This window comes from Sciurus carolinensis, chromosome 14 (genome assembly GCF_902686445.1).
Source record: "Sciurus carolinensis chromosome 14, mSciCar1.2, whole genome shotgun sequence".
Classification (NCBI taxonomy): Eukaryota; Metazoa; Chordata; class Mammalia; order Rodentia; family Sciuridae; genus Sciurus; species Sciurus carolinensis.
In genome coordinates, this window is record NC_062226.1 from 33635350 (window position 1) to 33657648 (window position 22299).

General features: G+C 52.0%; 1 protein-coding gene across 1 annotated transcript in view; it reads left to right on the top strand.

Annotated features, from left to right (window-relative positions):
• Gabbr2 (gamma-aminobutyric acid type B receptor subunit 2) overlaps positions 1–22299 on the top strand; it is a 345550-nt gene that overhangs the window by 269930 nt on the left and 53321 nt on the right. Inside the window, exons 11-13 of the mRNA XM_047525637.1 lie at positions 524–656; positions 12374–12481; positions 19320–19442. Coding sequence (XP_047381593.1) covers positions 524–656; positions 12374–12481; positions 19320–19442 — 364 coding nt within the window. The remainder of the gene's footprint in view (positions 1–523; positions 657–12373; positions 12482–19319; positions 19443–22299) is intronic.

A 22299-nucleotide genomic window follows, 5' to 3' on the forward strand; every position in this document is an offset into this window, starting at 1 on the left:
TCCTAAGCAACCCCAAAGACCTCCCTGACATCCGCGCTCGGCAGGGTCCCTGCTCACTGTGGAAGGTCACTCCAATGTAGAATTCCCTAGATCGGCATATGTTCCCAACCCTGTCCAAAAGACCCCGTTGACTTAGCACTGTGGATTAAAATTGAAAATTAACAGAGAAGAAGTCGAGCCTATAGATCAAGGTCACCCGTTCCTAGGGAAGAGATAGGTGAACCTGACAAAGGAGGCAGGGAAATCAACTATTAGAAATGCACAGTTGTCTGGGCCCCTTGACTGCCACTACCAGGGGCAGTGGTACCAGGGGCAGTGGTACCAGGGCCAGTGGTACCAGGGCCAGTGGTACCAGGGGCAGTGGCCCCTGGCAGGCGAGGGTCAGGGAGTAAGGGAAACTAGGCTTCCATTTTCCTCCCTGCATCTAGCCTGGGCCTCTGGGCACACCGGGAGGCACTGGGAAGCGTGTTGAAGGAATGACCAGATCAGCCCCTCTGTGAATGTGCCGCCTTTCTCTCGTCAGGCTGATCAAGATGTCGAGTCCCTACATGAACAATCTGATCATCCTCGGAGGAATGCTCTCCTATGCCTCCATTTTCCTCTTTGGTCTCGATGGATCCTTTGTCTCGGAGAAGACCTTCGAAACCCTCTGCACTGTAAGTCATTCGCACGTGCCAATGGTTTATGACATAGGGTCTCTTGGTGACCCCAGCCACCCACACAGATGCCAACCAGGAAATGTGTGAAAATACGTGGATAAGAAGAAAATGACCCACTCAGCAGTTCTGCACCTCAACAGGGGAGGGTGGGATCCTTTCAGACCAGAAGGAGCATGAACCACCCAGGAAGTTAAGGTGACGGTTAACAGGCCCCCCCCAGAGGTGACGGGATACCCCAGAAAAGGGAGGAAAGAGAATCAGCAGAACCTTGTCAGCACTAAGTCAGGTTCAGGCCACCTGGATGACCACCAGAGAATGGTGTGTTTGTGTGGCTGACGCTGCTTCACTCAGAAAACCTGTAGCATGATTTTCTATCTCACTGGTATTTCTTTACTTTTTTTTTTTTTTTTTCATTATTGCTCCCATCAGGAGTCTTTGGAAACACTTTTTTCTTTCTTTCTTTTTTGGAAACACTTTTTCCTAATCATCTCTCCCACAAAATTTTAATACCAGAGATGCCCTGTGTGTCTGTGTGTGTACTCTATGTGCGTACACATAAAAGATTGATATTTTCCACATAAAAGAACCAGTATTGACTCCCAAGGGGGCGGTACCATCCCATGGAGGATGTGTGTATTCAAGGAAGCCCAATGCAATATGATTTATTTACCATATTTTAGAAAAATCATCTTGAAAATTAATTAGCATTTAAAAATCTTTACTATCCAAAGAAATGCCCTTTGGTTATTTTTTTTTAAAGTTATTCATTAGTAATTAGCAATTGTGTGAAACTAAGTGAGTCTTGGCTAAAAGTTAACAATTTGGGGACCATTTGGACCAGTTATTTCTGGACTTGGACAATGGTGACCTCTCAAAACTGGTGAGTCATTTGGGTCTCTTTACTGTCCCAACTGCAATAATTCACCCGGTCCTCCACCTGGAAGATCAGAGCGACAGGGGCTAGCAAAGCATCGGTGTGGACTGGATTAATCCAAAGTCAGCTCTCTGTGGTGGCTGTTTCTCTTGAGCTGTGGGGGAGTGGGGTAGGCCCATTTGTGCAAAGCCATCTCTTCTAGGTCCCGTCTATTGCTCTGACGTTTCAAGTCGTCCACTGCTGAGCAGCGATGGGTGAAAACCTGGCATTGAGGGACGCACCAGTGAAGGACCCCTAAAACAAGTGGCAGGCCACTTTCAGGGCTACAGCTAGTTCCTGTGCTCTGGGACAGCATGTGGAAAATGGGGAGGCCCCCGGGATCCTGTGTTCTGGGTGACGATGCCCCCTGGTTCCTGCAGATGATTAGATCAGACTGCTGCACAGCATCAAGATATTGATGTTTCCAGTAATTTTAGTGTGAATCATCCAACTAGAGAGATGTCTACAGATACACTTACCTCACCTAAGGCGTCCACTGAGCCGTGCGAGGTCAACTCCTCAGTCACCCAGAGGGGCAGTGAAGCCACACATGCCCGGGCACCCTCCACTCCGGAGGTGGACCTGGAGGGAGGTAAACCCCTGGAGCTCCAGGGCTCCCTTGGGTCATGCTTCCCACCCCCAGCTTTCTGTTCCAAGTTCAGCAGTGCCCCTCCTGCTCCCTGGGAGGTGAGGAGGTGATTGGAAGACACACGTTCCTGCCCAGAGTCAGCTTCCAAAGACGCTGAGCCCCTCAGAGGTCCTTGTGGGTATGGATTAGCAGGGTTCTTCCCAACGCTCTGAGATCCTCCGGAGCTGCTGTGTGGAAGTGTGGCTGGTGTTGGGGGAGCAGGGAAGCCCACTAAGTCCCTGAGGTTGCTGCATCAGCACGACTTTTATGCACGGTGACGCCCTGCCCTTTCATGGCATTATCACCTCTGGCTCAGCCTTCCTGGGCCACGGTGGAGCCTGAGAGAGCGACCGCCCTGAGGCTCCCTGCCCCAGTTAAACGAGAAGGGGTGTGAGGATTCCCTCTTCCATCTCCAAAGTGCTACAAGCCCCTCCGCAAGTTCAAGGACATCACGATGGTGACGATAATGAAAATGGCACCAGGGCTGGTCTGGTGAGACCCAAGGCAGACACAGAGAGCTGCCCTCCCAGACAGTGTCTCCGCCCCGAGAGAAGCCACTGGGTCACCCGTGTTTTGACCAAAGCCTGTTGCGGCTCAGGTGCTTTCTCAAGTTTGACCTGAATTCTACAAACGCTACAAGAAAGGGACATCCCCCGCGCCCGGCATTTTCTTTTAATGAAGCCTGACGTTCTATTCCAGGAGCTGCACTCATTTGTGTGAGAGGAAGCTTGTCCTGAGAAGCCTAGGAGGGCGTATGAATAAATCATAAAGCTTCACAAATCGGCATTAGCAGGCACGAGGGCTCGGGAGGAGGTGGAGGCTGCTGCTCACACCCCTGGGAATTCACGATTGGCAGTCGGGTCCTTTCAGGGCTGTGCTAAGGGAACCCGCATTCGTGACTCGGGAAAGGCTCCGAGGAACTCCTCTGGGTGAAACTGGGTCAGCAAAATGTGTGCCTGACTGCGGCTGGGGTCACTTACTGGATCGTTCCCTGCAGGAGGGACCAAAAGCTCTTGAATTTAGAACCTGCTACTGTCCCCAGTGACCTGGGGGCCACATGGTTTGTACTCCGCTGACCTGCAGCAGGTCAGCTCCTTTCTTCCACGAGCTTTCTCGGGTTCTTTTCTTCTGGAACTAGAAGGCTGCTCCCGCCCCCCGTCCTTGCCCAGCAAGCTCTGGGCTGATGGGCAGCAAGTGCAGATCCCCAGTGGCCTCAGTTTTGTCATCTATAAGATCAGAATAATAATACTCCCCTGTAGGATGCGACATGGGTTCAAAGAGACGACTCAGAGAGCTGCCTGGTAGGTAGGGTGAGTGCAGGAGGAGGGGTGGGCATCACAGTGAGCCACCTTGTCTCCTGGCCAGAGTGGTTTCCTGGTGTTCCACGCTGCATTCTGTAAGCAATCTTCAAGGCCAAGGGACAAGATAGACCTCAAAGTCAGCCTCGGGTATGGTGTAGAATGTCACCTGCTGCCCTATAAGTGCCCCCTTTTTATCTTTTAGTTTTTAATATGGAAATGAAATGCAATGATAAACCCTTCAGAAGAAGCCCATGACAGTCACAGATCAGGCCTCTCTGGGGACCGGCTGGGTCTCTGCTCCATAGGGCCATTCTAACCTGCAAGGGGTGGGCACGCGTATGAGCACCTGTGCACGGACGCACACACACACGATCCTGCTACTAGGGAAGAGCTACACTTAGCTCCCATCCCCCACCCTCTGACCCTTTCTGGAATCTTCCCAGCCTGTCAGTGCCGGTTTCAGCAAGTCTTGCAAACAGCTCCAGCTACATGGTGCTGTCTCCCTGGACACTGTGTCAGTAGTGGAATCACCATAGCAACACGGTCCCTGTGGGCACAGAGCTGCCTGGGAGGATGGTGCTGGGTGTGGGCCAGAGCCCCAGTGCCAAGGGAAGGGAGTGCCCACTTGCACTGACAAGTTGGCCTGGCACGAGAAATCCAGCCGCTGTCAGCCAGGAAAGGGAGCTAGGCCGAGAAGAGAAATGCATAGGCCCAGTGGGCACAGGCAGAACCCCAGCTCTGGGGTGCAGGGTAGCAGGGACTCTGCAGAGAGACTGAGGTGGCCTGGACAACCTGCAGTCCCTCGTGGGTCTGCAGCAGCCTCCTGGGCTTGGGAGCGCCCTGGGGTGCAGTAGGCGGCAGCTTCACTACCTTCCCCAGCCCGAGCTCTCATGGAGTTCAGTACTCTCAACTGTGCTTCCCCAGGCGCTCCTTCCAGAGCCCACGACCACCCTGCCACCTGTCCTGCATTGCTAGGTGGCAGGGTTGAAGCTCCCAAGAAGCCTTGTTGGACTGCAAAGATGCCTGCTCTGTTGTCTTTCTCTCTTTTTTGAAGAAACGCTTTGATTTTTGTTAGCTAGCTTACACCAGGAAAAACAGGTCAACTGATTTCTTAGGGATCCAGTCAATTTTTTATCCCAACCAAGATTTTTGTCCATTTAGATCTTTAAAAATCAAGATGCAATTCATATACTGGAACATTCACCCTTTAAAGGTGTCCTCTTCATTGATGTGAGTGTACGAATTCATTTGTGATGCATCCCCAGGATGTAGGAGAGTATTGAGCACAGAGAGAGGCTCTGTGTCAGACTGTTTGTGTTCAATCCCCAAATGCACTGCTTCCCAGCTTTGTAACTTTGTTATTAATAACTCTGAACCTTGGGGACTGTTTACTCTTCTCTGAAATGCGAGTAATGCTAAGCTTATAAGGATTTAATGAGATCATGTTTGTGAAGGACCCAATGCATGCCACATTGCAAGATTCAGTTAATGTTAGCTATTACCATGATGAAGGAAGGAAGGAAGGAAGGAATCAGGGGGACCATTCAGTTATAGTAAGGGTGACTGCGTTCACCTCTGGACACTGCTAAGAGAGACATTGATAAACTCGAGCTGAAGACAAGTCTACAAACTGGTGTCGGTGCTGGTCAGTTTGGTATAGACATGTCCATGGAGACTTCCAGCCTGTGTGATCTTGCTGTACCAGAACTGGGTTGGGGACAAGCCAAGCTGATGTGTGTCCCTGCCACCCTTGAGTGCTGGAAGGGGCCTCAGACAGGCTGCAACGGAGGCAAGAATGACCCAGGTGGGACCCCTAAAGTGGTTGTGGCCTTAAGTCCCTAGTCATTGGAATCTGGCAGAAGCAGCCAAGCCAGCCCAGGGGCTCTGTGGGAGCATCTCCTTCCCTCTCCCACCTGCCACCTCCCGCTGACCATCCTGACTCATTTATTTATTTTATTTAACTTCCTTGTGCATGTGAATATATGAATATTTATATGTACAACATGATAAACATATCGCTCAACGAATTCCCACCAACTCGTGGGAATTGACTCAGCTGTGAATCCAGGATCCACATTAAGAAACAAAGCGACCGGCACCCCAGGAGCCCTCTCTGTCCCCTTCCAGTCACTACCTGCTCCAAAGGGAAACACCATCCCGACTCCCCGCTGTGCGGACAGTGCAGCTCAGCGCAGGCGTGGATCACCGGGGTCTTGATGAAATGTGGATCTGGGTTGGGCCAGCTGGGGTGGTCTGTGGCTCTGCACTGTGACACTCCCAAGGGCTGCCGATGCAGCGTAGCCAGCCAACACCTGGAGCAGCGAGGGGAGGGTTAGCACTAGCTGCTTCATTTTTCTGTTTGTCTCTTGGAGACTAAATAGAAGACTGAGACCTGGTCCTCTGAGGACCTGGGCTGGAAGATGCTGGCCTGTGGGTTCTGCCACCCAACCTTGGGAAACCAAGGGGCCCATCACAGCTGGCAGGTCTGGGTTCGGGTCCTGCCGCATGATTTCAGATTCTTCGCCGCCCTGCTGGTGACGGTCTGGGTTCCGGGTGGGCAGCAGCTGGGCAGAGAAGGGGTCGAGGGGCTTCGGTGACTGGGTTGGTGAGCAGGGCACCCTCTTCCTGACCTCCAGAGAGGCTGGGCTCTTCTAACTCTAAAACGGTAAAGCCTGCCAAGGAACACCTACTTGGCCTCTCAGTACACCCAGGTCCAGAAGGAATTAGTGAAATGTTTTCAGTTGAAAAGTCGTCGATCTGTGATATTTTTTCCTCCTTTTTTTCATAGTTGCTAGTAAAACGATGTCATCATGTGCTATGAGGACCGTTTCGGCCTGTGATCCCATGTCCTCACGTAAAGTGTTTTCGAGTTCGGAAGCCTGACCGGGAGGCTGGGCCAGGGGATGTCCACAGGGTTTGGCGGTAGCCTCGCCTGGCAGGTTCTGATGAGCTGAGGGGGGCAGCCCCAGGCACTGGTGCTAACAGGGCCCTGTGCCAACTGGGTCTGGGGCGGGGTTCAGAGCCTCTCTGCTGGTGGTGGCCTCCCACCCCCGTTCCCTCTGATCCTAGCCCTCGAGGCCCTTCCAGGGAGGGATGAGGACCAGGGACCCCAGACGCTCCAGCTCATGGGCAGGTGAGACCCTCCCTTCCCGCAGCCTCACGTGGCCACTCCAAACCCTTGTCCACCCCGTTCATTGGCTCATCTCGTCTGATAACCTTTCCCAGGCACCCGCCACCTTCCAGGCCCCACAGGCACAGAGCTAACCACACCATTGCTCCCTCAGGGAGCTGGCAGTGTAGACCAGAAGCCAAAGTCACCCCCCATCCACAGTGTCCTCACCCCCGTAGAGATGGGGCTAGAGGAGAGGGTGATGACCGCAAGTGGAGGGACAGGTCAGAGAAACTTAAAACATGCTCCCGCCCCAACAAGTGAGCTCCAGTTACTTCTGCACATGCTGAAAAGATGCCTCTTATGTGCCCACAAGTTCCACAGCAGATGCAGTCCCTATGGCCTGGCTGCCCAGTTCTTCCTCTGTGGTCCTGGTCCCTGCTTATCCCCATGTTCTATCCACAAAGCTGCCCACAGGCAGACACTCCCCAGCACACACCCACGCCCCCTCCTGCCACTGCCTATCTTGAGAATGCTGTACTTCCAGAAGGCTGCCCAGCTTCCAATCCTGAGGCACCTGCTGAGTGGAGGTGGGGATGGGGGAAAGAAAAGCCTCTTCCCTCCCTCTGTGTTTTTCTGTCACCTGAGCCAAGGACAGTTGTGCAATTTGTGCACTGCACAAGATACTGGCATGGGGGTGGGTGTGGGCTGAATTTCAGTCTGGGATTTATCTGCTGAGTCAAGTTCTTCTGATGCAAGGGCCTTAAGGAGATGAACCTTTCAAAAAGACCCAGAGGGTGTGTCTCAGAAATCCCTCCTGCCAGAGGAGGCACTTTTCCTTTGATGTGCCCCATGGTTCCGAAGATGCCCTGTTTGTCCTGGCTTCGGTCCCAACATGTTCCTGCTTGTGCCTGGCGTCTCTTGTGGCCCCCTGAGAAAGGTTGGCTATACTCTAAGCTCGAGAGGAGATTTTTCCATGCAGATTTTACCAAGAGCCTGTGCCAGACAGGGTCTTCTGGCTTGCTTCTCTTCAACGACCTCTCACCTTGGAACTCACTGCCACCAGCCCCAGGAAGAAGTCCCTGGAGACCTGACCCTCAGCTCTGGCTTTCCCACCAGAACCTGCCAGGAGTTTGGGTGGCTTCTGGATAGTCAGGGGCTTCTTTCTCTGCCTCTTGTTTTTGACTGCCGGGAGTGAGGCTCAGAAAAGACCCTTTCTAGAATCTTTCTGAACAGTGGGAAGGCAACTTGTCCTAAGTGTCCAAACAGCCTCCTCCATCTGACTTCCAGCCCAGGGCCACCGCATCTGTGGTGACAAGGAACACAGTGCCCACGGCCCCCATCATCTGTCAGAAAATGCCTGAGAGCAGAGGCTGTGTGTCTGGGTCCCTGCTGATCCCCAAAAGAGCAACGGAGACCGCCACGCTGCCCTCATAGAATCAACTGAGCAGCAGCTGAGCAGAACTGTTCCAGGCTTAGATTCGCTCTGATTTCTTTTCTTTTTCATAGCTGAGACTGATGCATTGCCCACCTGAAATCCCTCTTCCCCCACAGGTGTGTGTGGCTAAGGCAATTTGCAGGATCCTGAGTGCTCTCTGGCCAAAGGAAGAGAAAGACATTAACTCACAAGAGTGAAAGTGCTCAAGATTTTGTAGAGACAGTGAAGTTTCTATTCGTCTGGTGTTGATAACTCCGTAGAGATTTGTTTTGGAGGGGACCAATTGGAAATCAGAATCAATACAGTGTCTCAGAACTTTCTAGTTCATTTAACATTGTGGAGTCATAGAGAAAGAAAGTACCTGGGACATCATCAATGAAACCTTCCTCGGTGCAGGAAATGCTCCTACAGCATCCTGACAGGGCATTCTCCAAGCTTAGCTTGAATGTGTGGGGTGACGGGGAGCTCACTACCTACCAGGTAACATATTTCGTTTGGTAGAAGGGGCCACTGAGGCCACAAGCTCAGCCTCTTTTGCCTCTTTTGCTCAGCCTCTTCTCTGTGATCTTCCTTTGGTGGACTTGCTCAGGCCCTGCCTCTTAGTGACTCCATCTCATGGGAGAGGCAGACAGGTGGTCAGACTAGATGTCACCTGGTGTGACCAACAGAGCAGAAATGTCCATAAAGGCAGACATTGTAGAGAATGGGCATTCATGACCTCCCTGTGAGGTCTGGGAGGGCTTCTCAGAGGTGGTGGCCCATGAGTTTGGATGTCGAAGACAGATAAGAACTTGTGAAATAGAAAGCAGTGATAATGGCATTTTGGACAAAGGAAATAGTTCTTGCCAGGCCTGCCAGTGAGAGCAGGTATAGGACACAGCAAGGCACAGAAGGGAGGAGTGTGCTGACCAGGGACGTGGGGTAAGATGGAGTGTTGGCATGGCCCTGGCACTAGACAGAACCCCGTGCCACTGGGAGAGACTTCCACCTACAGGTGTAGGACCTACAGGTGTGCAGGTGGGGTTAGGGCGGCGGCCAGGGGACTGAGGCACCCAGGGCCAGCCCTGGCCATGCCGGCAGCCCTCCCCAGTCCCCTGGGAAGGGGAGTTTTCCTGGCCCAGAAAGAGCCAGTGAAGAGACCCAGCTCCTTGGAGAGATACAGCACAGAGACAGGTGGCGGGATGCACCCTCCTCTGCCTGGCCCCGCCTCCCGGCCGTCGTTCCAGATCCTACCAGAGGCTGGAAGTAAGCCCCAGCCAGGCGCAGCACCAGGGCCTGTCAGTGCAGGGGCAGGAGAGGCCTGGGAGGCTGGCAGAGGAGATGGTTGCAGATGGACTAGGAGAGGCCGGGGAGGTGGGGACAAGCCCTGGTGACTCCCAGGTCCCTAACTTGGGCGACAGATGGCACAACTCCCCAAGTCAGGGAGAAGCAGCCTCTCAGGGGAAGAACTGATGAGCTGAGCTTTGGCTGTGGAGTGTGAGCTTTAGGGGGGCACCTAAGTGTCACCGAGGCCTCCAGTGACAGTAGTGCATGCAGGTTTGGAGCTCAGAAGAGAGACATTGGCTGGGAAGGAGGGGAGGGTGTCGTTGGAGACCCAGAGTGGGGACGATGACCTGGAGGAGCCCTTACAGGAGTCAAGAGGAGCCAGTGCTGGCGTCTTTCCATCTCACAGACATGGGGGAGCGGGACAGAGAAATGGCTCCTCCCTGCAGCAGGGTGAGCCCGGGCTGACGCTGGCGGCTCTGCTGGTGGGCTGCTGTCCTGCTCCCATCCATCTTTCCTCTGCCGTGGGCTCCTGGATGGAGGTGAGGCCAGGCCCGACCTGGACCCGGCTCAGTGTGTGCTTCTGCTGGTCGAGTCCAGGAACCCGCCAGGCACACAGTGGTTGTTGAGGACCTTACTCCAGACAGAGACGGGGTGTGGGCGGACGCCGGGCTTCAGGGAGTCCGGGTGCTCCCAGGACTCAGCTTGCAGCTGTGCTCACAGCATGACCAATAACAGTGGAAGGACACAGCCAAATCAGGGAGGGGGAAAAGGCTCGCGGAGCAAAGGCCAGGGCGGACCAGGGGCCGGCTTCCAAGAGGAAGTCACGTGGGACACCCAGATTTGCTCCAGGAAGGAATAGACAGGACACACAGGAGTCCAATCTCCCAGGGAAGCACGGAGACCCAGTGCCCCGGGGGTTCAGGGCACCTGCCTGCCTACCAGGTACCCAAATTCCACACTCCCAGAAGGAATGCAGGTGTTCAGCATAAACTATATTTTTTTGCACAAAGAATGTAGGCACAGTGACCCACGCTTGTCATTGAGGGGATGGTGGGAACCCACCCAAATCCCAAGTTCTCAGACACCAGCCAACAGCCATCTCACCATCAGGCCCACACCGGGAACTCTGCTGCCCAGGCGGCTCCGGCCAGTCTTTGCTTTCCCCTCCTGGCACCATATTGCCATTTCCAGACGCCAGATTAAGTTTATATTATCGAGTTTTAATTCACTTAATTTATCTTATTGAATCTTAATGAAGTTAACCCTCACAAAATGGACAAGTGACCTGAAATTAATTGCTTTAAAGAAAACCCAAGTCAAAGGCGATATTAATAATGCTCCGCACATTCACATGGCACATAGCCTTGAAGGAAGAGGCCTGCGTCCGCACCGCCATGAAATCAAATAATGGCGTTACTCCCTCGTTTTCCGTCCCTTATGAAATGTCCATGCTCCGTCTAGGTTGGTGTTTCAGATGGACTTTCTAGTAGGAGAACGCAATCAAAAACACAGTGGAGCAGGGGTCTTCAGGGGCATTTGCATATTAGCTTTGAAATGTGTCACAAACCCCAGGAGAGTGTCCCATGGCTGGTCAGCTGCCTCCACCGCGTGCCCTTGTCCTCGGACGGCTGACTCAGGGTAGTAGATGAGCCTGACTTGGGTTAAGCAGCCTGGCCCTGGGAGGAGGCAGGACAGCAGGCTTCCCCGATCAAGGGGAGGAATTCCAGGCTTCGCTCAGGGGCCCTGCGGGCACAGGAGGGAAACCGTCCAGTGTGCTGGGCCTCGGTTTCTTCATTTGTAAAGAGGTTTCCTCACTCAACTGACAGCTCCAAAATAATCACCCAGGGGGCCGTTATTGTCTGTTTTCATTTTTCTATATTTTGCCTCTGTCCTGGTGACACTAGTTGAATGAACAGATACGCAACCAAGTGGATTAATGAGCAGAGTGGTCTGTGGGGCCCCTCAGCTCCAATGGAGGGAACTCATGACCTGGTCATTGGATAAACTCCTCCCTCCCTGTTCTGTTACTTCTCTTGTGTCCTTGGATTCTAAGCTGGGTGATGATGTGGCCACCCTACGCCCCTGGGACACTGAGGTTCATTCTTGCCTGAGTTCTTCCCTTCTTGAAATGAAAGAAGTCCGAAGGCTGCGTCCCCACCCGCACCACCACCGCGCACACACTTCACAGGTGTCCCAGTGACTTCTGGGAAGCTGTTGACCTTCCCTTGACTTAGGGATTGGCTCTCGAGGTTCACCCAGCCAGCTCCTGTTTGCACAAACAGAACGGAAAGGGGCAATGCGCTGTCTCTGGGAAGGGGGGAGCCACGTTGCCTCAAAGGCAGGGGCAGAATGAGCCTGGGCTGGAGCGTTTCTGGGGTCTGCACATCCCTTGGGTGTTGAGTGGTGTCTTGTCCAGCCTTTGAGGGGGAGCCTGGGAGTAATGGCCGTGGAGGTGGCGAGTGGGTGCCCTGCAGACCCTCAGTGACTAGCAGATGGTGGCCAGCCTGTCCAGCCTGCAGACATCCAGGTTGTGGGCTCCTATCAGGGCTGGCTCTTCCCATGAGTCATCGGCCCAGAGCTGGGATCAAGGCACACTTGAGTCCCGGGGATCAGCCGAGAGCCAGACAGAGTCTTAGTCCTGAGCGCTGCGTGTGGGCTCAGTATTCAGGCTGGCCTAGTGCTAAGTAACTGGACTCCTGAGGTCACCCTGGGCAGCAGCAGCCTATCCACAGTGAGGGAGAGGGAAGGGAAGAGGGACGGGAAGACAGAGGGCTGGTCCAGCACCTTCTGAGTGACCCCTCAGCAGTGCTGGGGCCCTCTGTGCCTCCCTATGACTGGCTCACTACGGGGCCATATGGGAGGCAATATTTAAATTTCACACTCACACATGCCAGTGCCCTGGGCCTGACACGTGGCTGACAGAGCTTAATGTCCGTCACCTTGACATGTGATGAAGGATGCCAGTGAAGTTCAACATGCCCAGGAAAGCGTCTGCCCCATCCTCTAGATGCCCCTGCCGCTGAAGGATGTTAATGCCTCCGTTTTCTCGTGGCCTCTAGGTCAGGACCTGGATCCTCACCGTGGGTTACACGACTGCATTTGGAGCAATGTTTGCAAAGACATGGAGGGTCCACGCCATCTTCAAAAACGTGAAAATGAAGAAGAAGGTAACCACCCCCCCACCGTGCTCACGCAGCATTAGACATTCTCTTAGCAAACAGACATTAGGTGCCGACTGCATGCAGGCTCTGAGCTACTTGCTGGGGATTCAAGCAAACACAGTCCCAACCTCCTGACATCTTGGCTTCTGGGGACATCAGACAGCTAATGAGGCATTTACAGCACACAGTGAAGGGTGCTGACTGGGGACACTTAGGGAGTTCTGGGGTACAAGGCGTCACGTCCACTTGTACCAGGTCCTGAAGGGTGTGGGGAGATGGTTGAGTGGAGAGGCGGGGATTCTGCACATCTGCTAGGGGGACAGTGAGTGGGAAGGCCTGAGAACAGGAGGGGCCTGGTCAGGGGCGGAGGGACGCAGTAGGAGAGGCATGGGGGTCAGGAGGGAGGGTGCAAGAAGAGGCTGGAGGGAAAGGTAGGAACCATGTGGAGGAATCTGAACTTGAACTTAGGAGCAATGGGGAGCCCCTGAAAGAGGGGAGTGAAACAGTCTTCAAGTGCAGCAGCCCCTGCCTGCTCCAGATGACGTAGCTGGGTCCCGCCCCTCTGCCCCCGCCACAGGAAAACCGTAGGCTGCATCCAAGGGAGAAAGAGCCCAGACCTGCCACAGGCTCCCAGTGCCCCTCTGCTCTCCAGACCCAGCAGCACCTGCGACCACCCCCTTGCATAAGATGAGAGAGGTCTGGCCACCGGTTTCTCCTAGTCCCAGCTGGACATTACAGGACAATGGGAACATTTGAAAATTACAAGAAGTCACCCAGTCCTGGCCAGTTGAACCCAAATCCCTGGGCCTGTAACTGTGCATCAGTAGTTTTTAGACTTTCCCCGGTGATGTAGTTATCCCTCTGTATCCTCTGGGGACTGGTTTCAGAACTGTCCCCGCTCCAAGGATCCCACACTCCATGAATGCTCAAGCTCTTTATAAAACAGCACAGTCTTTGCAGATAATCTACACACATCCTCCCATATATTTTAAATCATCTCTTGATGACTTACAATACCTAGTTCAATGTAAATGCTATGTAGGGAACGATCATGCTGTATCGTTTGGGGAATAATTACAAGAAACAGCATTCGTTACGTGTTTGGTATGGACATGACCCTTGCAGGCCTAACGGAATGGTAAACGATCTGTTGTTCAAATGGAACACCCTGGAAACCAAGAGCTGGCTGTGCCAGCCCACACCCAGCATGGAAGCCCCATGGCTAGACAGGGCTGTTCAGTGTGGGCTGCCCTCACCCGGGAGCTTCTTAGAAATGCAGACCTTGGCCCCAAACCAGCCCTAAAGAACTGGGATCCTGGAGTAGGGCCAGCATCCTGCAATTTCACCCGCACCCAGGTAAGGCTGAAGCCAGCCAGTTTGAGAAGCACTGGTCTAGGCGGCTTCCCGGCCGGCCCGCCCAGCAGCCCTGGTTAGAGGGCCGCTCTGCCCTCATAAATGACAACTCATCCTGTTTTGGAAGAATCAGTGTCGGTTCCTTTGTGTTAATATGTGACTCATCCATGTTGTCATCTGTAATCAAGAACTGGCCTTTCTGTTCCCTTCTCGTGTGAGCGCTGAGCAAGAACACCCGACTGTCTGGCAACAGTCAACAAAACAAGTCAGGGGAAACTTGGGGAGTTTGGTTGTCTGCAGCTCCGTGTGGGCAGCGATGTGGCCCGGTCCCCGAAGACCGGGCTCAGCACCTTCCCGCCACACCGCAAGCGCTGACCAGGCGGAAGGGAGGCGCTGAGCACCTGAGGGCTCCGCTGGGGTGCCAGGGACCCGGCGCGTGGGGAGCCACGCAAGCGCCACCCCACCACCTTTCTTCTTCATTCTTTTTTTTAAACTTTAAAAAAAAATCTAAACTTTTTTTAACTTTTTACTGTTTTTTCACTTTTTCCTTTTCTAATTTTTTTAAGTGGGGATGATGTCATAGATAGCCAGGGATAACTTGTAGGACCCTGGAGGAGGCAGATACCAGAGAACAGTAAGTCTGTGGTCAGGACCTGGAGTAAAGAGGAGGGTGTCTGAACCAGCAGGGGCATCGACCTAGGATGGCGAGGGTGACGGCAGGGACAGAGGGTATGACAAGGTGAGCTTCCTGCGCAGGAAGCGGGGAGGCAGCTTGGCCAATGGGGGATGCTGACATCAGGACACATCAGTTGCACAAGGTCACCTCCATTCAGGTAAGGACACGGAGCTGTCCACTTAAAAATGATTAAAATGGTGAATCGTATCTTATGTGTATTTTACCACAGTGTGAAAAGCCAATAAAACAGGCATGGTGGCACACACCTGTAATCCCAGTGACTTGGCAGGCTGAGGCAGGAGGATTGCAAGTTTGAGGCCAGCCTCAACAACTTAGCAAGGCCCTGTCTCAAAATAAAATAAAAAGGGCTGGAGATGTGGCTCAGTGGTAAAGTGCCCCTGGGTTCAATCTTCAATACCAAAAAAGCAAATAAAGGAAAAGAAAGACAAATTAAATAAAAGAAAAACAAAACCTGATTTTGTTCATATGTGTGTGTGTGTATATATATATCTCCACCCCCCCCCAAAAAAAGAAAAAACCAACAGAATTACGGAGAAGAGCCGTTTTGAACTATGACTGCCTTCATCCCTTCAAAAGCACCTGGTTCCCGGCATAGCGTTTGATGCACCCACGTCAGGTCCACATTCTCTCCCCCCCTCCCCTCCTCTGCCCTGCTCCTGGAATTACTAGAAGGCCTGGAGCAACCCCAGGAGTTTCCCACGCTGCAGTGTGTTCCGCGGCCTTAACTGTTTTCACAACAAAATCGGGGACCAGATCTTGTCCTCGAAAACTGTGGCAGTTCAGATGGTTCCTTCACAGTGTGTGACCATCATCGCTATCCATTCCCAAAACTTTTTCATCTTCCCCAACGAAAGCACCATGAAACACCCACTCCACGGTCCCTGCCCAGCTCTGACACCTCCTCTACCTTCTGCTCTGAGGTACGACCCCTCTGGGAACCTCACAAAAATTGTCCTACAGTATGTCTCCATGTATGACTTGCATTTCTTTTAAAGAAGTTTGAACCTTTTTTTTTTAAATTTTGATTGGACTCCTTAATTCTTTACTGATACATATATTAGATTCATATAAACTGATAAATGCAATCGTGTGCTTCTTTTTTTTTTCATTAGTCTTTTTGTCCTTTCCTTTTTTCCGTAGCTACCACTTCTCCTCCCTCCACCCGCCATGGCAGGCCCTCCCCACACACACACAAGCTTCACCCCATATGGCCATGCTTTTTAAGACATTAAAGAAAGAGAAGTCTGCTGAGGAAAGTATTGACACATGGCGGCTTCACACTCCCAAATCCAGCTTTTTTATAGCATGTTCCTATTTTTTCCTAAAGACCAGTCATAAAATCTTAAATGAGGAACTTATTGCAGTCTTTATTCTGCTTCTCACTAGGACCAAATTGAAGTGTTGAGATGAAGCAGTAACTCAGAGATGAGACCTTCTGTTCTTGGGGCAGATGTTTTCTGAGGACAAATATGACTTGGTACTGTTGCAGACAACAACACAAGCAATAAAAGCATCTGAGGACACCCGCTTAGACCTTCATCTGGGCTCAGCTTATAGAAATGCCAGGGGCAGGGCTTGTAGCAGCCACCCCAGGCATCAGGCATCAACTAAGTGACAGCAGGGGTCAGGCAAGGTTTGTGTGTGTGTGTGTGTGTGTGTGTGTGTGTGTGTGTGTGTGTGTGTTAAAGAGCCAGATAGTAAATACATGAAGTTTTGCAAGCTCTATTGTCTTTTTTGCAGTTACTCTGTGCTGCTGATTTATAGGGAAGAAATCATGGACAAATATTTAAAGAATGATTATGGCTATGCTCTCATAAAACTTTATTTACAAAAATAGGTGGTGAGCAAAATCTATAGTTTGCTAAACCTGGCTCTATACAACAAGAGGAAGTGACATTGGAAGGATCGCTGACTTCTGTTGAAGTTATTGTCAGCCAGGCTCTGGGCATCTAATGTGGCTCGTATGATTATTTGCCCATTTTGTAGATGAGTAAACTGACTTGGAGGGATCACAGGACTTAACTGAAATCTTGCAACTAGTTAGTTCATAGCAGACTCAGATATGACTCCAGATCCAGGTGCCTTATCATTGCTGGGTACTGTACTCCCATCTCTCACTTGGCAAGAATGTCTCAGGCTCAGAGATAGGATGGCATGTGCTGATGTCAATGACTTCTGAGATACTCCAAAGAGGAGGTGGGCAGAATTTGAGGAGAAACCTTAAAAAGAGGGAAGGAAAGAGAGACACTGAAGTGAGAACTGAGAGGTGACCTTGCCCAATGGAAGGGTTCTCTGATCGTCGTATCTAGTCAAGTCATTGCTATTTTTTTCCTTCCCTCAGTTTTCATTACTGAAGATTATTTTAAATCACCTGTCCTTGGTAGTATATTTGTATATGCATGGGTGAATATATTTAATTATTCGCCATTCATGTTCCCCACTAAAATGCATGTTCCATGAAGGTAGGATTTTTTTTTCCACAGTGTCTAGAACAGAACCTGACACAATGCAGGCACTCAATAAATATTTCCACAATTAATAAGTGAAATGTGATTCATAACTATTTAGTATAAATCCATTCAGTTACAAACACTGATCATGTGCCAGGCTTTGGGAATAGTGCTAAAAGGAAATTAGGTATGGCCTCTCATTAGAACCTTCCCTCCATAGATCCATCTGTCGATGAGTTCTGTCTAGTAGAGCTGAGGTGCAATATCACATTTTGCCCCTAGATGTCGCTGCTGTCCTATACGTAAACCCATGATCACTGATGGACAAACCCAAATAGTGGTAGTCAAACAACTGTGGTAGGTGTTTTCTGTACACCATCTCATTTTATTCTAATACCACCTGTGCAACTCGAGGATGATTGGCTCCACTTTATCAAGGAAGAAACAGGCCTAAAAAAGTTAAGCAACCTCCCCAAGATCACATTTTCTAAGAACTGGGGTTAGAAAGAGGTCTTTTAATTTCTAAACCATACTTAGAGAATAATACATGGACCTCCCTGTCTCCCCATCCCCCTGGCCGTTACCCAAATTAGAAGTGCAGAATAAGAAAGAAGAAGTGATTTGCCCATGACCACACAAATTGCAAGAAATGGAGCCAGGATTCCAACCCAGATCCACGTAATTCCAAGTCCTTCAGAATTCCAGTGCTCCCTTCTACCCTAATCTGGAACCTTACAAATGAAGGCCCTTACTGTGTCACGTTTAAAAGAGGGAAACCCTGGCACATGTCTCCTAAGGTTGGCTGTGCCCTGTGTAGGGCACGCCCAGGTTCATGGATTAGGAGTTGCTCGGGTTCTTGGGCTCAGTCTTGAAGTTGGGGTGAGAGAGCACCAGCTGGAAGGTTGGGGAGCACGTCCAAGAGTCAGGCACAACTGGACAGATGCTGGAGACTCAGTGTCAAACTCAGAGGCCTCTTCCAGCCCATCCTAGGTCCACCCTATTTTCTCAAGGCCAACAGAGTTCCCTAATTCCCCAAGGGCAAGGGTTCACCAGGTTTCTGCAAAGCATCAGGGGTTCACTGGATTCTCCTCGAAAACTCAAAGAGGGGGTTTTGCCAGTGAGCCACCCCCAAGTAAAGCCGTTTGGGTGGATTTGATCAGCAACACTTTTCTTCTTGTTCTTTCTACATTCATCCACAGAGAGGCCTCTTGAGTTTCTATTTGTCCTTTTAAAATGGCTTTAATCGTTAAAAACCAGACCGGGTGATATTTCTTAAGCTTCCGTCTCAGTTTTGTTTATTTTTCCATGATTCTTTTCCAGAACTACTTCATCACATTCGCTTTTATTTGTGTGTTGTGGGGAATGGGGGACATAAACCTGCAGCGAGTGAAATACAGATGAGCGTGATGCTGCAGTGTCCCTCCCCAGGCCCCTGCCTATCAACCATGTAAAGTGGGGTGGGACTCAGCCACAAAGAAACCTCCCAGCCTGCAGGGTGGGATGGGAATGAGTTATAGATCTTCTTTTTATGTTCCTTCGCCTCAATTCAATCCATCAAACTTTTAAGTGCTTACTGAATGCCAAGCCCAGTTAGGTACTGAGAGTACACAAATAAATAACATGGGCTTCCCTCCTGTCTGGGCTTCCCAGGTTAGCGAGGAGGGAGCCGTGGGGACAATCTGACCTGGCATCTGGACAGTGCTGTAGTTGTTTGAGGACGTGAACTCGGGAGAAAGGAGGAGCTTGGTTCAGATCTGAGCTTCACCCCCTTTGACACATCCCTTGAGGGCCCCAGAGGCCTGTTTCTTCATCTGTGAAATGGGAATAACGTTAGAATCTGTCTTTATATGAGCCCAGGCATGTAGCCCATCGCCTGGAAGAATCGATCATCAGATGTTAGCTGTGTTGCTTGTTGTCTCTGCTGCTGTTATTACTGCTGGAAATTATGGGAACAAAATGCTCTGGGAGCAATTAGTTACTCTAGGGGAGTGGGAGAGGGCTTCGTGGAGGAGACGACAATGGATGTGGCTCTTTAAGGATTGTGGAAAGAATAGGGTGTTCCAGACTAAAGGACCAGCACCTCAAAGACCAGGGAGTGAAATCACAGCTCGGCAGAGACCAGGAGCAGCCAGATCGCAACAAAGCGCACGTGTGTTTGGGGAGGGCTTGGACCAGGCTCTGGAAGGCAAAGGAACCTGGCTGTCTTATCCTGTGGGTGATGGGGCATGTTAGGACACTGTCCAGCCAAGAGTCCAGAACGCGGTCTCTGCCCCATCCGGGCCCCTCAGCCCCTGTCCAGGGAGTTTCTTCTGCATCTGCCTCCCTCCTCCCCTTCCCTCTGCAGATCATCAAAGACCAGAAACTGCTGGTGATCGTCGGGGGCATGCTGCTGATCGACCTGTGCATCCTGATCTGCTGGCAGGCCGTGGACCCCCTGCGAAGGACGGTGGAGAGGTACAGCATGGAGGTAAGCAGCCGCCGCTGCAGGAGGGAGACGCAGGGCGGTCCCCGGGCCGGACCGCGGAGGGAGACGCAGGGCGGTCCCTGGGCCGGACCGCAGAGGGAGACGCAGGGCGGTCCCCGGGCCGGACCGCGGCAGCCAGCACAGCTCCCGGGCTGCTCAGCTGCTCTGAGGAGCACCTGCTTCCACTTCCTTCCATTTGAGACGTTCGTTATTTCAGGAGCGCTGAATATAAGATATCGTGAAATAATTCATTGTCAATCTTAATATCTGTGGAATTAAGGGGAAACGTGGCACTGCTTAAGCTACGGGGCTGGGGGTGTGGCTCAGTGAGAGAGCACTCGCCTTGTGTGCTCCAGACCCTGGGTTCCCACGCCAGCACTGCGAACAGAAGAGTATTTTTCATATACTATAGAAGCCCCCATCTGCATAATCCTTCATTTGAGAAATTACCTTGCATCATCATGCCTTTAAAGAAAGTCCCGTCAGCGGTGCTCCCAGGGAATGCGAGTTCCGATGGCTCCTTCTAGTTACTGTATGACGTTCAGATTAAAATAAGGAAGCTAAGCCGGGCACGGTGGCGCACGCCTGTAATCCCAGCGGCTTGGGAGGCTGAGGCAGGAGGATCGAGAGTCCAAAGCCAGCCTCAGCAACAGTGAGGCGCTAAGCAACTCAGTGAGACCCTGTCTCTAAATAAAATACAAAATGGGCTGGAAATGTGGCTCAGTGGTCAAGTGCCACTGAGTTCAGTCCCTGGTAACAAAAAATACAAAATAAGGAAGCTTACATAAAGGTTCTGTTAAATGCACATTTGAATTGTCCTACATTCAGCCTCGTCCTGGACTCATGCTGGCCTTGGAGATGCTCCAGGTTAGGGATGTCTGAATCCCTGAAAGTTGTCACTTTGTCCACTTTCTCCTAAAACAGTTGAACGCGCTTTTGTGGGATGGGGCGGGCTGCACTGGGTGTGCCCTTTGCTAATGCTTTCCATACATTGTATCAAATTCGATGGAGACAGTGAGGACCTCTGTTTCTCTGTGCTACTAGGGAAATCTTTCTGTGGAATGTAGTGTGTATTCTGGAAGTAAACAGGAAATGGTAATTGTATGCCTTGGGGACAGAGGTATTATCCTTCTAGACAAGGTTTTCCAGGAGACTGAAGCAGGAGGAAGGTGAGTTCAAAACCAGCCTCAGCAACTTAGTGAGGCCCTAGCAACTCAGTGAGACCCTGTCTCTAAATAAAATGTAAAAAAGGGCTGGGGACGTGGCTCGGTGGTTAAGTATCCCTGGGTTCAATCCCCCCAGTACCAAAAAAGAAGGTTTCCAGTTAAATAAGATGCCCAGCCACATTTATCTTGATGCAGACAGAGGGTTTACTGAGCCCAGGAAGAAGTTATGCAACCGGAGAATGCCAGCTAGGGAAGAGATTTAGGACAGCGCCGCTCCATCTCTCTGCCTTCACCACGTCCTGTTAGGAATCAGGGCTCCAGACAGGCGCAGACGGACATGGCACCAGCTGTGCCCATGGGCCAAGGGGACAGGAACTTAGTTCACTCAGGCGGACAGGCTTTCTCCAGAGGGGAGGTGACGTCTGGTCACCATTCATCATGCACAGTTGCCAAAGGAGCACCTCCGCACCCAGTGAATCCCAAGGGAACTCCCTGCCCACCCCCAGGATTTAGTGAGCCAGACATTCAGAACTGGGAAGAGCCGTCACTGGCCAAGTGGGCTAGGGAGAGCCTGGAGTGATGATGACAATGTTAGCCATGATGATGACAGTAATGATGAAGATGATGATGGCAGCCAGCGATGCGTCTGATCCCATCTCACAACAGTTCTCCAAACTCAGTGCTTTGAGTAAGCCCATCTTACTGATGAGGAAATGGGAACCCAGAGAGGTTGTGCAACTTACCCGAGGTCACCCAGCAGGTTAGTGGCAACACGTTAACTCTCCTCTCACCCCCTGCTCCTCCCTCCCTTCAACACCAGGGCAGCTCTTTGTACTTTTACGGTTGTCCTGGACTTTCGTTCAGGTCCCTGAAGTAGGGAGAACAAAGAAACGCCTTCTCATCCTCCAGATAAGGATGCAGACTAGAGCGAAGGGCCAGGACGGCGGGCAAGTGGAGCCAAGCGAATGAGGCAGCGCTCACGGGAAGTCTGGAGCTGGGGCAGCCGGAGACCAGACGGGGGGCGGGGCCTGGGGGCGGCCAGGCCACTCTAAGTGTGAGGGGGCGGCGTCAGTGAGGCTCGGCACAGCGGGGAGAAGGTGCAGGGCTGGAGGCAGCCGAGGCAGAGACTGGAAGTGGGGAACCCTGCTCCCCGCACCATTCAAACAGGATAAACCTTGTGCTGCCTGATTTCAAAACTGACAGCTGCTGTCACGGACCTTACCTTTCTTCCCCTCTCCTCTGCGCATGGAACCCTCGTACATCCCAGCTCGCCCAGGGCTGAGGTTCTGCAGCTGCAGAGCCCCCGCAGCCACAGATGAGGAAACCGAGGGGCCACCCCGCGAGCCGGGGCGAGGGCCAGGTGTGCTCTCCGTGTTTGCCTCTGGGATCTGCTGGGGTTTCTTTCTGGGTCTTTCCTGGCTATCCCTCTTTTGCTACTCCTCTTTTTGGGTTGCCCCGTTGCTCTGTTGCCATGGCAGCAGAAACCTGTGCTTTGTCCACCTGGCAGTCCTGCTGGTTACAAGGCCAAGCTGTCCGTGGGTTTCCCTCAGCCCCACCTGTCGGGCACAGCATGCTGGGGACCATCTTTTCCAGGTCCCTCAGCCAGAGAGAAAGTCTAGGTTTGTGGGGAGAGGTCATCAGAGGCCTGTGTGACCTGCCCCTCGCCCCTTGCCTCCCAGACAGCCTGGTTTGCT